The following is a 16,381-nucleotide window of genomic DNA, read 5'->3' on the forward strand; positions in this document are numbered from 1 at the left end:
TTTTCTCATTACTTTTTTCTTTTTTCAAATTGAAGGGCCCATTTCCGAATCATGTTGGATGGAAAGCAAACCCAATCCTCTTAAGAGAGAATGTCAATTTGATAAAAGGCACCTGTTTTAACCTAGTTGGGTTGGTCTAGTAGTTAGCTCACTAGTTTGCTTAAGCAAGTGTCAGGGGTTTGAATCCCGTCTTGTGCATGCAGCAACCCATTGGCCAGCGGCAAACCCTTAAATGGCTTTCTTTTATCTTTTTTCTCCTCTCTTTTTGTATTTCTTTTTCTATGTCGTCTTTCTTTTTGCGTTTTTCTTTCTTTGTTTTTTTTATTGCTTTTGAAAGTTTTTGTACAATAATTTTAAATATTTTTTTTATTATGTTTTCAAATGTTTTTTTGTTAAATTTTGAATATTTTTTTATAATGATTTGGATGTTTCTTTTCTTTTAATTTTGGATGTTTTTTTTTTACTTATTTTAGATTTTTTTTGTTTGTTTATATTCCAACTAATAGTTAGCTGTTGTTAACTGACTCGGCTGGTTATTTAATATGATTATTTTTTGCAATTAAAAAATGACAATTTTTCTACTTATTCTATTATTAGGGGTGATAATGATTAGGGTAGAGTAGTGTTTGAATCCAATCGTAATTTTATCTATTGGTTGAAAATATCCCAACTCTAATTCTACCCATTCTTAATCTGCAGGTACCCAATTCTACGCGGGGTTATCAAAAAGATACAACATTATTATATAACTTGATGATAATTTAAAATAGAACTGACTTTTATGTAAAAAAAATATATTAAATTATTAATTAATGATCTTCTCTTAGTAGTTAAGAATTTTTTACATTTAGTGAAAAGTCTTTAATTCAACATTCACTTAAAATATATTTTCATATAAGTATATAACATATACATATATAAGGTACGGATTAGTGAGGTTCAACCCGCATTCTACCCGACCCACACCCTACTATACTCGCTGCGAATCGGATTGGCAACTTTACTCTACCATATTGGATCGAATTGGGTAGTAAAACGCATAGGATTTGGATCATCTAAAGTTTGAATTTCACTTTAGAGAGTAAAGTGTGATCTCTCACCATTGATTTTATAGGTGGGACCAAAAATAAATATGAAAAAGAAATTATTCAAGGGTAGAAGATCATACTTTACTCTCTAAAGTGAAATTCAAACTTTAGAGGATCCAAATCCAAACGTATATTGTCACCTTTTGTCGAGTTATAATTTCTATAGAATTTTAAATTTATTTTTCTTATTATCCTTTCTCATCTAATGACATTAACTAACATTATTTCCTAATTAATAATGAATTTAATATCATTATTTATTTATTTTCTAAGAAAAATTATCATATTATTTATTTTTATTTATTAAAATATTATTTTATTCTTATATGATTTACATTATAGATTAAATAATTTATATATTATAATTTTTTTTATAGATTTTGAATTTTTAAGATGAAATTTTAAGTTGTAAAATTAGTTGATATTCAACAATATTAAGATAAAATAACACTTTTTTTTGGTATATTTTACCAAATATTTTACTTAAACAAATACTTTGTGGGGTGACTTCTACGATGGCCAATTGAATCTGATAGATGTGGACATGTGGTGGCTAAGATATAACTTCTAATGAGTCTTCAACAGGTGATAAGAATGAGCTTACAAGAAGAACACTTTGACCTAGGTAACTTAGTAATGAAATTGTAAAATTTTTTAGGCCAATTCTCCGATGTCTTTAACTTTGGTGCTTAAATTGCCGAAATTATTTTTTTAGTAAGTTTTAAATATTAAAAAATTATTTATTTTTATATTTTTAATTTAAATATTAATTTTTTCTTCTTTTAATAAGTTAGGTAAGTGTATATAAACACTATAGCATATACCATTTTTTTAACATCCATATTAGAAACATGAAATTAATGGAAGGTGATAAAAATTTCCAGTCAGTAGCCGAAAGAGTGGGACTTCGATGGGCTGCTGAGAAATTAGGGTTTCATTTATATTGGAGGAGTGAGATTAACACATTCTTTTAAGATTAAGATTATGAATTGTTAGAGATCTTTTTAAACTGCATAATTTTATGAAAGAATTTTTATGACAAATTAAAAAAAAATAAAGAAAAAAATAAAAAAATTAAAAAAAAAGAATTGACAAAATCAAATATTGATTTAGACGGTACAAAAATTATGTTTTGAAAAACCTAATAGAGCAAATTAAAAGAGTATGTGCTCCTCACATGTTAAAAATACTACTTATATAAGCAAATACTTCAATATATATAAGTATAGATTGATCTAATTAGTTTTCATTATATATTACTAATGTAATTTATTATAAAATTTATTATATTTGTTTTAATAGCTATATAAATTATGTTATATAACTAATTATAAAACTCAAAATTCCTCTATTATAATTTTAGTTATCAAAAAATTTTATACAAAAAATTTATAACATTAGTTTATTTGTAATATTTAGAACATTATTTAAAAAATGCATACAAAAGACTAAAGAGGATAATTCCAATTTTCTAAGAATTTTTTTTTTGACATTATCCCCCTAAAAAAATTAGCTTATCTAAAATTATCAAATTTGAGTGATATAACAATTTTATTTATGTAAAATCTTATCTCTAAAATTATTTTTTTATTTTATCTCTATTTTTGGTGAATTTTATATAGCGAATATTGATTTTATGAGGATGAAAATATGATATATTTTTTTAGAAATATTTTTTCAAAATAACATTTTAAAGCCCAAAATAATAGTTTTATTCTTCTTACTTTTTCTAAAATAATTATTCTAATAAATAATAATGATGATAAATTTATGTACAACAGACACATAATTTCACTTATATTTTAAAAAATTATGACTCTATACTTTACATTTAAATAATTAAAATTAAGACTCTATACTATACACATATATTTTAAGATTTTAACCAAGTCCCGGTAAATGTTTTAAGATTCTATATTACATTAGTAATGGAATGTCTTTAGAAGTTAGAATATTCATTGATTTAGTTTATTCACAAGAAGTATTCATAAGCTGAGCCAACAAACACAACACCTTTCTCTCTTATCTTTTTTCTCTTCACCCTTTCTAAACAAGCTGGATTCATATACCCTGATCAGTAACAAAAAAAAAAAAGAAAAAAAAAAGAAATACTGTAAAAAAGAAATTAAAGAGTGGCGGTTAGTAACATATATAGGATAAATAAATTAAACTTATTTAAATAATTCTTGTTTTATATGTGACAATCAATCATTTTATTTGGAATGTATGAAAAAAAAAGAAATTATTTTTAAATGATATAATTACAAAAATATGTATAAAATATTTATTTATATTATTTGATATGTGATAATTGTGATTAACTTGGTAAAAAAAATTATTATAATTCAAAAACAATATTTTTGCTTATAAGTTGTTTTTTGAGCAAGTCTGTCTTTTTTTTTTTTTCCTGTTTTCCAAACATGCTCTTATCCAATCATTTTTTCATATTTTTTTAAAAAAATTAATTAAATAGCATTGGATTGTAATAAACTAATAATATATATATACAGTAGTATATACTTGGCATGGATTACATGACAAATCCATCAATAAGAATTGCATGCCAAAGTAGTAGTCTCATCTAAGATTCAAGGTATCCAAGTTTAACCTCAAACCTAATTCATACCTTCCTTCAATAACGAGAATAGAATAATTACTTACTAATGTGCATGCCATCAGAATAGTATAAAATAACAACGGCAGCACAATAGAGCAATATCTTCTTTCTAACAAGAAAATATGGCGCACAATACATCCTCTGATTCTGATAATGAAATTATCACAACACAGACAAAGATCTTTCCCCATGGAAAATCAATACATGAAGTTCTTGGAGGAGGAAAAGGTACTTGTTACTTTTGATTCATGTTGGAGAATATAATAATAAGAAACAAAAGGAAAGGGATAAAAAAGTACACTCTTCATAATTGATAATAAAATATTACAAAGCCATGTGTGTTTTACTGTTTTCACCTGTGTCATGTGAGATGGAAAAGTAATTAATCTTTTTTTCTAATTATTTCTTGTAGTTGAATGAATTGATTATATTATTTGGTTGCTGAATTTGCAGTGGCAGATGTGTTATTATGGAAAGATAGAAATGTGTCGGCTGCAATTTTGGTTGGGATTACAGCTATTTGGTTTCTGTTTGAGGTTGTTGAGTACAATTTCGTGACACTTATTTCTCACATTTCCATCACCACAATGCTAGTACTCTACATATGGTCCACGGTTGCTGATATCTTTAAATGGTAACCATTTTGACTTGAGTCATAGTATATATTAGACTAAATTCTTATAGTGGTTCTTAAGATTTACAACTTTTATTATTTTAGTCTTTTATATTCAAAATTCGCTATATTGATGATTATGAGATCCAGCTTCAGGCATCAATATCAATTCTTAGACTCTTTCCGACGTTAAATCAATAAACAAAATGCTGAGCTAGTTTTGACTTGTCACACTAGACCCATGGCTAAATGATATTTTTCGTTATAGTTCTTAACTAAGGCAAAAGCGAGGTTGTTTTGGAGAATGGAGATATAATGATTTACACATTATATAAACTCTTTTTCCTCTTTTCGCTTTTGCCTTAAGTGACAAAACAAAATGACGCTATTTAGTCCTATGTCCAAATGTGACAAGTTAAAGCCAACTCAACACTTAGTTCATTAATTCAGTACTAGAAAAGATTTAAGAACCAATATAGTTCTAAAAATAAATTTCAGAGACTAGTATAAATTAATTTTAAATTTAAAGAGCTATAGTGAAAACTGTAAATTTGAGGACTACTTTATTACTCAACAATAAATTTATCTTCATTAATTTCACTAGTTATAGTTATAGAGCATTACTTTTATATAATGTCTCCAAATAATTTAAAAATTAATATGTTAAAAAAATTATATATCTGGCACGTGGTGATACACAGGAATGGTCCCAAGATTCCGGAAACTATTTTGAAAGATTCTTTCTTTGAAGATCTAGCTTTCAATTTGCAGAGAAGATTTTACCAGCTATTACAAGTGCTCTTCCACATTTCATGTGGAACAGACCTACCACGGTTTCTTCTAGTATGCTAATAATGATTATCCATCTATGCACTTGAATTCTTAACCAAAACCAAATTAAATATCTAACTTGTAAATAAAAATTTTCAGATTATCATCTCCCTCTATATATTATCAGAAATTGGAAACTACTTCAGCTTTATCAATCTGCTATACATTGGTTAGAACTCAACTCCTACACTTTGTTTCTTTGTCAAGATATTTGATACTGCAGATAAGTGCATTAATTTTTGTCTTTTCATGTTTATGATCACAAGGTTCTATCTGCATCCAAACACTGCCAATTGTATATGATAGATATGAGGAAGAAATTAGGAATTTGGCTGAACATATCTTGATAGATATTAGGAGGAAATATAGAAGGTTTCAGAAGACATATCTGAACAAAATTCCCAGAGGACCGGTCAAGGAAAAGAAGATCAAATAAAATTACAATCCGACCATACTTTATAAACTGGATGAAAAAATATTATCATCATTCTCATGTCAAGTGTTGGTATATATCCATATATGTATATAGAAATTCCCTTAAGAATAATATAAGGGACTAGGATCACAACACTGTCGCAGTTTCCAAGATCAACCAACAATAACCATATTTAGTCCTCATTTATTTAAGTCTCCAATTAAAGTGAAAAACATTAAACTAGTTGCCGCTTCCCCAAGTACAAAAATAAATGTCTTTGTTGGTTAAGCTTATTTATGAAAGTGTCAATTAAAACATGTGTGCCAATTTTAAACTCTAGCTGGAATTAAAGTATTAACCATTTAGACTCGCATCACATGATTTGTGTGTGAGAAACGGCAAGCCATACTAATTAGTTTCCACTACCATAATTTTTAATTTCATGACGAGAACAATGGAGCAGTAAGGTCCAGTAATCACATTTATACTTTTTCTAGAACAAAAACTCCTTCAATTATTATGCTAATCCACTGTATAATAGAGACACATTTTAGGCCCAACTTTTGTACCAATATTGAAGGGTGTTACGTGTCAGTGCAATGCGTCAAACCTATAAGTCAAGCTAACAATGTGCTTTGTTTTTTTTTTTTTTTCCTTCTTTTGTCCAAAGTAGTTATCTGACTATATATAAATGCTGAGTTAAATTAATATCATTTTTGTGGTGGGGGGTTTCCAAGAAATGAAGAAATTAATCTTGGTGTATACTGCTGATACCACTGTGTAGGGAAATATGAAGAGCTTTTGGCATTTATGGTCCAAACACCCATTCCAAGTTATGATAACAATTAACAAGAAAAAAAAAATTATAATACATGAAGTTAATTAATAAAAGTTGCCAGAATCATGATACAGGTCAAGATGGCCGAGTTGGTCTAAGGCGCCAGTTTCAGGTACTGGTCCGAAAGGGCATGGGTTTGAATCCCATTCTTGACAATGTATTTTTACTTATTATGTTTTTAATATCCATACATCTAAAGCCTACGACTGTACTCTTGTTTTGGCTTCATACACAATTTGGTTTAACGTCATAAAAAATATCACCTGAATCAATGTCAAAACATAAAGAATGCTCCGGAAACATCCCATTCCATAATCCTGCTTTTGTCAGAACATACAACTATACATTGTGTATCATGGCCTCACGCGAAACAGACACAATCACACAACATTCAACAACTAACAGAAACTCAACCAGGTTAACCACGCATCTCCAACATGGTTGCTGATGTGGAGAGCGCATGCTAGAATATGAACAAAGGTTACCATTGGCAGGCTTACCTTCATGCTTCTCAGCAAATAATGCTTCGTTTGTCTTAGTTTATGCTCCCTATTTCCACATTTCACACCAACTGCTTTTGGAAGAGTGCATTAAAAAAAATTCAACATGGAGATTCAGATTAGGGACTTCGTTCAAAATGAGTCAGTGATGTTTAGGTCAATATCGGCCATCCCAAGTAATAGACACGAACTCAAATGATTGCTCAGTTACTATGTAATCCGAAGCCATAAGCGGTGGCGATTATATATCACAGGTGCTTTTTCAAAAAATAAAATATTATTGCAATATTGAGCGCCTTGAACGGAACGGTAAAAAATTGGTCACCTGCTGCTGCTGTTTTTTATTCATTCATTATTTATTCATGTTCCCTAATCAAAGGTTTGGTGCACTTGAATTCCAAGTAACTTGATCGGATCTAAACCGTAGAAAAAGACGTTTAAAGGTAAACAAAGTCAAATTCTGTTTGCATTTAGCCTTCGTATTGACTATCCATTGCGCTTCGGCAACCACCAATCAATGTCCCAACGGCTTCTACAGAAACAAAGCTAGCACTAATAATCTTTGCCATATCTTCTTTTCGAGCAACACTTTTAGTTTAGGTATTCATTGTGCAATTCAAATAATTGAACAGCTACAAAGTAATTTTTAGTCAGTATCCAAGTGACCGTCAGTTGTATTTATTTACACATAAAAACATTTTATTGGTGAAAAAGCAAACAAAACTTTGAAGCATGATAAAAATCAATTACTTAGCATACAACACCTGCTAAAGGTAAATTATCGGCGATGCCTATCTCTAAATATCAAAGATACGACTAAAGAACAGCTCAGTGCACTGAATCTCCTACCGTTATGGCGTACTCGGAGAATCAAATGTTACAACCTCAGCCCACCATGCGGAAAAGGCTATTGCCGCAACTTTGGCTCACAATATAACTCCGGTGTAAAAAGGAAAGATCATAATCACAGAAGTAGAATGGGAGCAGTGACAAATTAAGGCGGGTGAAAGGTGGGTCCGAAATTCGTACATCAGACCTGAAGAACCTCAAGCAGGCACCTGATTAGATTCTTGCAATCTCTTGATCGACTTTGCTCGCAACCTCTCCATGAAAGCAGGATTGGCTTGGAGCCTTCCCTTCACGTATGAAGCCCGTGCATCATCCACCAGTTTGTTAGCTTTGCCAGCCTCCTCAATGAGATTGAGAAGAGTTCTTAAGCAGTCCTTTCTGTTTTCTTCCCGATGTTCAAACCTTCAAAATACAGAAAGGATTCCAAACACAAATCAGAAAATTGAACGAAATAGTCTATGAATGAAAATTATAGGTATAACACTTTACCTCTCGCTGGTAATTGTAAGCTCGTCTTTTCCTGGATGATATCGTTTCCCTACCAATTCTCTCAGCCGGCGAAACTGGTACTTTGAGAGTCCGAGCTCCTTCACAGTTACAGATAGTTTCACTTTCCTGTTCTTTGGATGCCAAGCATCACCACCAGGTGCAAAGACTACCCGTGTCTGCCACCGGAGAATCGGGCCTTCGCCAGGTGGGTCATCTAAATCCTTTTTCTTGTCTGGGACAGCTGTACCATCGCAAGACTGGGCCTCCTGTGTTTCCATTATCTTCATGTACTCAGCAACCATCTCATCCTCAAACTTCTTAAACTGTTCATAAGCTGCTTCGGGTTCCAGCTCTCCTCTCTCACACATGTCCCCAAGCTCATTAAATTTTATTTCCACCTTCTTTTTTATCTCATCTATATGAAATTTCACACCAAAACGAGAAATGAAAAAGCAGCATAGTCAGCAAACATAAGTCACCCAATGTAGAATTTGAAAACTAAATTTTAACTCAAAAAATGCAAAGATAATAACAGAAAAGGCACAAGCAAGAAGATAAGAATTGGTGCCTACAGAATTATTGCCTTTCACATTGCACATTGAAGTTATTACTTATTACCAACCTATTTATAATAGCCCTGAATGTAATTAACACTGCACACTAAACTAATCATTTTTAGAGCACTAGAGAGAATGAATCATGTATTAATCAGTACAATTTCTAAACAAGAATCGGCGGCATACCGGGGAGAAGTTTGTCCCAGCTGAGCATATCCTCGAGAATCTCTTCACACTCCTTGGTGTCCCTAAGGATGCCATGCTTGACCCCATCCTCAACGATCTCATCCCACTTCTTCTCGTCCATGTTGAAGAACTCATCCTTGACCATCCTCTTCATGACGATATCCCTAGCATTGTAGAGGTCATCGATCTCCTCATCAGTCTCCACTAGGTCCTCGAAATCGTCCTCGAAATCCTTGTCATCGACGTCATCGATGGGCTCCATACGAAGGCTGTCCATGAGCTCGTCGTCGGTGTCCTCGTGCTTCCCGGAGAGCTTCCGCAGCATGATTGCCTCCATGATGGACGGAAGAACCTGGTTATCGCCCTTGAAGTAACTCACCATCAACTCTTTCAGCTCTGCCAGAACCGAAAAGAATGCATAAATATACAGATTCATTTGGTGGATTTAGAGAGGGAAATGATTGAAAGGGGGTTTTGTGTACCTTTGTTGCTCACGTCCTTGATATCGAGGGCGGCGTCGTTTTTGGTTTCATTGGAGGAGTCGTTGGTGTCGGAGGAGAAGAGCCTGAGTCGGGAGTGGGTTGCGGCGGCGAAAGGAGAGGGGAGTGAGGTCGTGGAGGAAGAAGAAGGAGGAGGGGGCCGGAGCAGAAGGTTGCGAGAGAAGAAGGAAGCACTTCGGAGAAGGGTGCGTCTCATGGCGGTGTCTAGGGTTTCACTTTCACTGTTGAGCTGATGGCACTGATGTCTTCCTCTTTTCTTCTTCTTCTTTTTGTTTTAATTTAATTTGTTAAGAATTTATTTATTTATTTATTTATTTTCAAGGAAATATTATTGCATAGACTTAAATCAAAATTGATTTGAGATAGCAATTTCTTTTACTATTTGATGTACAATTAGTTAGCAAACCAACTTTACTTTATTGTCAGTGCCTCTAATATAACTATTACCAAGGTCAAAGCGTCATCAGTTAAAACCATAAAATATGACGATAACTTTGACTATAAGCTAGAGATAGCTTGCTTCGTCATGTTTAATTTGTTGGATTAAATGACACATCCACAAGACAAGAAGTTATTTATATACAAAAATAACATGAATGTTGCATTATTTGATGTTTCAGCAGCCATTAAAGGGCATATACCAACTAGCCAACTATATTTTGATGTTTAGTTCGATATTTTCAGCAGCCATTAAGGTGCACGGCACTTGTTATTAGTGAAAACAGAAACATATCGAGAACAAGATCATGACCCCCTCTCCTCCAAAACAGTAGAAACTATGGTATGTATCAGTTTGTTGTGGCAATGAAAATGAGATAAACTAATTTCCTCATTTTAATATATATAAAAGAATAAGATATGAATATTTCAATTCAACCTATCCTTATCCAGTTATCCTAACCCTCTTAATATTTACATTCTAACTGCTTGCTTAATCATATCACCAACTCATATTTTACAAAATGAATAACAAAATCATGATTGACCCCAATGACACCATAAAGAACAAAATTAGTCTAACCCTCCTCCATTGGTCGTTTCCCTCTTGAGTCCGATGATTCCGCAACTCCCGAGTTTGTTCTTGTTCTAGTTCTAGTTGCAGTTGGAGTAGTAGCACTAGTAGCAGTAACACTGGTTGTGTTGCTACTTGAATCAGAAGTCTGAGAATCCGAGGCACCGGAGGTACCAGGAGTGGCGGAGGACAATCCAGTATGCTGCCTGGGTCGTCTCCTGTATCTGGAACCAGGCACACCCGGTCTGGTAGGTTCTTCCATGTGGCCTGGCTTCCTAGACAGCATTACCACAACGCGCCTCATGTCGGGTCGGAGCTTTGGGTCACCCTGAGTACACAGCAGACCAAGCTGAATGCACATTGCTACTTGTTCTGCTTCCATTGTGGATGCTAACACGGAATCCACCATTTCCAAGTTCCTCCCCTTCTTGTACAGCTTGTATGCCTAGAACCAGACACAAAATAGACAGCATTTAGAGTTGTTATGCAAATTTTAATTCATTTTTAGATATCCTTACTGCTTTGTGACTGAAATAAATTTGTGAATTTAGCATGTAGTAGTCACTATTTCCTTTCTCTTGGGGTACCCTTGCAACCAATCGATCATAACTTCTTTTTCTTTCATGTTTTCTAGAATGAGATAATACATCATAGCAGAGCTGCGATTCCCCCCCCCCCCCCTTTACTCCCAATATTCTGTAGTTTAATATAATATTTATTTAATGTCAATCTTAACTGTAGTATTTATGAGTAAAGTAGCTTTATTATCAACGATTCTAGATGGAATCAGATTATGTATCCATGAGGTAAGGGAGCAGTTTGTGGCGTTGGGGTTTGGTTTAAATTCTTTTTAGAAAAGATGTGATGGGGTTATCAGTCAATCCCCGAATCAATGTTATTGAATTAATTAAATAGTTTTAAAGTAACTAAATAACTCCAAAACCATTTATTGAAAAGTCAAGAAACGCCTACATGTGTTTATTGATTATTATTGTTTTATATAGTTTGGTGATTAAGAAAAGGATACACAATACCTAAACCGTGAGAAAATATAAGTGAAGGAGAATGAGGCATCAATTGTTAGTTACCCAATCAAGTAGATTCTGTGCATCCACATCCAAATTAAAGTTAGAGTTTCGTTGGCCACTGATCAACTCCAACACCAACACTCCATAGCTAAATACGTCAGCCTTGGCGGACAGCTGTCCATGCATTACATACTCCGGTGCCATATAACCACTGTGATATGATCACCAAATTATTATGACTCTACCAAAACACAAACATCTAATTATGTTCTATAACCTTAGGAGAAAAATATATGCATACTTAGTCATAGTACTAGTTTTGATATTTGACTTCAATATGGTGTTGATGTACAAGGGACAAAAGAGTTGTGGTTAGACTTACTTGGTTCCAGCGACACGAGTATTGACCTGGCTCTGATCTTCGGGGAAGAGACGGGCCATGCCAAAGTCTGCGATCTTCGGCTGCCATTTGTCATCGAGCAAGATGTTACTGGCCTTGATGTCGCGGTGGATGATGCAATGGTGACAGTCTTCGTGAAGATAAAGCAGCCCCTTTGCCACTCCTGTTATTATCCCCAGCCTCCTTTTCCAATCTAGCTCCCCCCTCTTGTGCACCTCTGCATTCATTCATTCAATTCAATTTCTTATCTTCATCTTTTCTCTTGAAGCAAGTCAACAACATACAAAAATGCTTCTCACAATATTGATCTGATTAATGAATCAAAATTATGTTTTCTTTTTCTTTGTTGATAAGTGTCTCATAACACGAAATATAAATACAGTGAAACAAGATCTGTCTCAATCTACACCACGTCTTAATTTGTTAGTGAGTAAAAAATGAAATAATATATTGGAATATAGACATTTTCTAATATTTTTCTATTCCTATCCCAAAACAGTTTGCAAATACGTAGACAATATAATTATAAATGCATTGTGTTGGTTTGAGAGAGAGAAAAATGAGAAAGGATTGACCCCACAACTTATTTATTTTGCCTTGAGTCTTGAATGGCTTTTCCACCCCAAAAAGAATGCTAGAAACTAGAAAGCTTTTGGGTTTGGGAAGTTTCACTTTGTCCTTCTTATAATGGGAAGCCATAAATGGTTAAGCACCATCATTGAAAAGGAAAAGAGAAGATGATTAGGAAGTTTCATCAAAGATAATTAAGGATTCGTCATGGCTTTGCTAAGGAGGAGTTTTGGAAGTTGGAACAATCTCTTTGACTACACAAGCCAATTTAAGGATGAAGTTTATTTATTTGATATCAAAGTCAGTCCTAAGTGCAGTCACTATCACAATAGAAAACTAATTTTACATTTTAATCGTCCACGTTGTTGGTATAGCTGAAAAGTCAGGACCTCTGCATTAAAAAAATGGAGGGGAAGAAGATGGAACAGCTTATTATAAGCAAAATTGGTTTGAAACTTTTAAAGGAAAAAGGGTAAATATGGAAACTTGCATTCCAAAGTCAGCTGAAGAAAATGAAATTTTGGGTTGAATAAAAACCACCAATTATCTTAGTTCAGACTATCAATTATAAAAACCAAATTAATCTGAAACGCTTATTTTATTAGTATTGTGTACCCAACAAGTAACAAAAACAGAAAACATGTTCCACAAGCAATCCTAACTACATAGATCCTCTTAGGAAAATATGAATGGTGTTCTTCCTTCCATGTGATTTCATTGAAGAGAATAAGGATTGGTAATAATGAAAGGGGGAAGTACTTACTGAACAGAAGCTTGTCAAGACTCTCATGAGGAACATACTCATAGACAAGAAGCTTCTCTCCGCCATGGGCACAATAGCCCAACAAATTCACCACATTCCGGTGCTGGACACGAGCCAATAATTTTGCCTCATTCATGAACTCTTTCTTCCCTTGATTTGAAGTGCGTGATAGCTTTTTTACTGCAACCTCTCTCCCATCACTCAGCTTCCCCTGCAAGTGATGAAAGTTTGATGAAAAATAAAAAACATATTATTTAGAATAGTTCTTAGATTTTATATGTTCATTCTTTACCGTGCAAAACAAAAAGGAACCACCTTTTTTATGCGGGGCTTCCCAAAAAAGGGGGAAAATGAGAAATTCTAGGGATCAGAAGTGATTCTTTGTGAAAATTCCAAAATTGGAGAGCCTATTCCTGAATTCATGATCAGAAAACATGTACCTTTACTTCAACCAATTGAAAGCTTTCTCAGTATTCTCTCATCCATTTTCCCTTGCAACCAAACACAAAAAACACTAACAAAATTGGTGATTATGGCTCACCTTATAAACGGGTCCAAAGCCTCCCTCACCAAGCTTATTCAGAGCACTGAAATTCTTGGTAGCTGCAACTAACGTTTCATAGGAAAAGACCTTCTGCTCCTGCGCAGCCATTTGCTTTATTTCAGCTTCATTGCTTCGCTCTGATAAAAAAAACAACACAGAAGAGGAACACAACCCTATTATAATCAGACGAGAGCACATCAAGAAGAAGATACAATTCAGATCAATGGGGAAAAAAAGAGGTTGGGATTTAGTTGGAATACCTTTATTGGAACCCAATTTAATGTGTTTGATGAGATTATGAAGAAAACTGTGGGACGACTTGTCCTTATCCTTGTCCATGACGGAATTCTATGATTCGAAAGATGAGCCCATGAAACAAAGGAAGCAAAGTTGCAATCTTTTTTGTGAACAGGAAATTGGGTTTGTGAGGAAATGGAGATGAAGCGGGAGCTTGAGAATATAAAAGAAGGGAAGAGAGATATGAAATGATGAATACGAAACCTGAGTTGTTATTACTTCTTAGTTATTAGTTTTCTTTTTCATTTTTGGGGTCTTAGTTATTACTTATTAGTTTGGTTTTTAGAGAAAGAAACGGAACATAAATATGTATGGAGAATGGAGAAGAGAGAACACAGAACAGAAGCGTGTGTGTTCATATTGACTAGGTGACGCCTCCTTGACTCTCTCTTCATATTGATTATTGAGAAAGAAAAGTCAAAATCAAATATCAACCAAAAGTTTCATTTTCTCTATGGAAAGGGAGAGGGATGCTAAAACATTTCTGTAGGATATCAAACCATATACATTACACTATTTATTCACTCCTGCTATGTGCCCAAGTCTTTTTTGCAATTAAATTTAATTTAGTTTAAATCTAATAAAAATTATTTTTATTACATGCAGTGTGTACAAGCACGTTTTACTTACGCGAATATTTTTTTATATTTTTTTTATATGTTTTTTTTTATTGTCATTTTTTTTTTGTTGTTGTTATTACTGTATTTTTTTATTTCTCTTAAAAAAATGAAACAAAAATAATTAAAAAAATAAAAGAAGAAGACGAGAAAAAAAAGAATTTTAAATTATACAAAACTTATCAGAATATAAATACATCAAAATTTGTTAATAAATACACATAAATTTTTTAGTTTTTACACTAAAATTTTATTACAAAAGTACAAAAATATCTTTTTTAATGCTGTATTTTTTCTTCATTTTATTTTCATTATTTCTTTCTTTTTTTAGTTGAATGAATAAAAATTTATCCTCTTTCTAAAAATTTTGCAATATTATGTATTTTTTCTTCTTCTTAATTTAATTTTTTATTTTTATTATTCTTGTTAAGAGAGTAAAGTAAGAAGAAACTTAAGAAAAAAAAGATGAATAAGAAAAAAAAAAGATAACGATAAAAAAGAAGAAACAATAGCAAAAACTGAGAAAGAAAAAAATGAAAAGTTTTAAATTATGCAGAACTTATCAGAATAAAAATATACTGAAATTTCTTAATAAATATACATAAATTTTTTAGTTTTTACATCAAAATTATTTAATGATTGTGACACACAAACTTAGTTCGAAAACAAGCACACAAACAATACTGAATTATGAACAAAAACACATTCAAATTAATTTTGGATCAGGCATCATTAATATGATAAAAATTTAACTATAACGACGATGACGATAACGATAACGATAACAAAGATGGCGATGACGATATGACAATAACAATGATGATGATGATGGAGAAGGAGGAGGAGAAAAATAAATGAAAAGAAGAAATTAAATGAAAAAAGGAAAGAAGAGAAGGAGAAGGTAGTGGTGGTGACAACGATAACAAAAGAATAAAAAAAAGGGAAAAAAAAGAGAAAAAAATAACAATTGAGATATCAATAAAAGGAAGAGAAGGAGGAGAAGGAGGAGGAAGAGGAAACAGAGAAGGAAAATGAAAAAGAGAAGAAAATGGAAGAAGAAAGATGAGGAGGAGGAGAAGGAAACGAAAAAGGAGAAGGAGAAGGAAACGGAGAAGGAGAAAGAGAAGGCGCGTGATTTGAAAAGTAGTTATAAGTTATAACAAATTGGTTAGACTTGGATGTAAAATTTTATTCTTATTTATTATGATAAGACAGTAAAAGAAAATCTAAGTGATTAACAAATATATAGCCAATAAATTTATTTATAATAATATTAGATGTATACTAAATTTTTTAAAATTAATTATTAGTATAATATATATATATATATATATATAATAAGTTAAATAATATATATTTATGTATAATTACATAATGATTGATTTTAATGTACAAATAATATTTTATTTTTTTACCTAATATAGTAATATATAATTTTTTTAAGTAATATACGGATATATGTTAATTTTGAAGAATAATAGATAACCATCAGAATTTATTATTTTTAGCCATCGATTAACTATTAATATTTAAAAATAGGAGATAAAAATATCTTATTAAATTACTAAACTAAAAAAATTAAACTAAAAAAATTAAATTAATAATTAAATAATAACTAAAAATAATAAATTTTAATAATCTTCTAACCTTTTTCATTAATTATATAT

At 32.0% G+C, this 16,381-nt stretch overlaps 3 protein-coding genes and 1 non-coding gene across 4 annotated transcripts; 2 read left to right on the top strand and 2 right to left on the bottom strand.

Annotated features, from left to right (window-relative positions):
* The first annotated feature begins 3,779 nt into the window (after window positions 1-3,779).
* Window positions 3,780-5,881, top strand: LOC112792510 (reticulon-like protein B9). The gene is made up of 5 exons (XM_025835777.3): window positions 3,780-3,933; window positions 4,159-4,339; window positions 5,020-5,161; window positions 5,249-5,318; window positions 5,416-5,881. Exons 1-5 carry the CDS (start codon window positions 3,828-3,830, stop codon window positions 5,583-5,585), a joined length of 669 nt encoding a protein of 222 aa, XP_025691562.1. The 5' UTR covers window positions 3,780-3,827; the 3' UTR covers window positions 5,586-5,881.
* A 595-nt stretch (window positions 5,882-6,476) lies between these two features.
* TRNAL-CAG (transfer RNA leucine (anticodon CAG)) lies at window positions 6,477-6,557 on the top strand. Its single transcript has one exon. It is a non-coding gene; the product is annotated as a tRNA-Leu (tRNA).
* A 988-nt stretch (window positions 6,558-7,545) lies between these two features.
* LOC112792513 (uncharacterized) lies at window positions 7,546-9,890 on the bottom strand. Its single transcript, XM_025835779.2, has 4 exons — window positions 9,466-9,890; window positions 8,984-9,379; window positions 8,241-8,655; window positions 7,546-8,153 (listed from the first exon to the last, which is right to left on the bottom strand). Exons 1-4 carry the CDS (start codon window positions 9,677-9,679, stop codon window positions 7,949-7,951), a joined length of 1,230 nt encoding a protein of 409 aa, XP_025691564.1. The 5' UTR covers window positions 9,680-9,890; the 3' UTR covers window positions 7,546-7,948.
* A 385-nt stretch (window positions 9,891-10,275) lies between these two features.
* Window positions 10,276-14,585, bottom strand: LOC112792512 (cysteine-rich receptor-like protein kinase 43). The gene is made up of 6 exons (XM_025835778.3): window positions 14,061-14,585; window positions 13,798-13,937; window positions 13,257-13,467; window positions 11,906-12,140; window positions 11,584-11,734; window positions 10,276-10,940 (listed from the first exon to the last, which is right to left on the bottom strand). Exons 1-6 carry the CDS (start codon window positions 14,137-14,139, stop codon window positions 10,500-10,502), a joined length of 1,257 nt encoding a protein of 418 aa, XP_025691563.1. The 5' UTR covers window positions 14,140-14,585; the 3' UTR covers window positions 10,276-10,499.
* Window positions 14,586-16,381: the final 1,796 nt, after the last annotated feature.

This window comes from Arachis hypogaea, chromosome 13, assembly GCF_003086295.3.
Source record: "Arachis hypogaea cultivar Tifrunner chromosome 13, arahy.Tifrunner.gnm2.J5K5, whole genome shotgun sequence".
NCBI classification, from domain to species: Eukaryota; Viridiplantae; Streptophyta; class Magnoliopsida; order Fabales; family Fabaceae; genus Arachis; species Arachis hypogaea.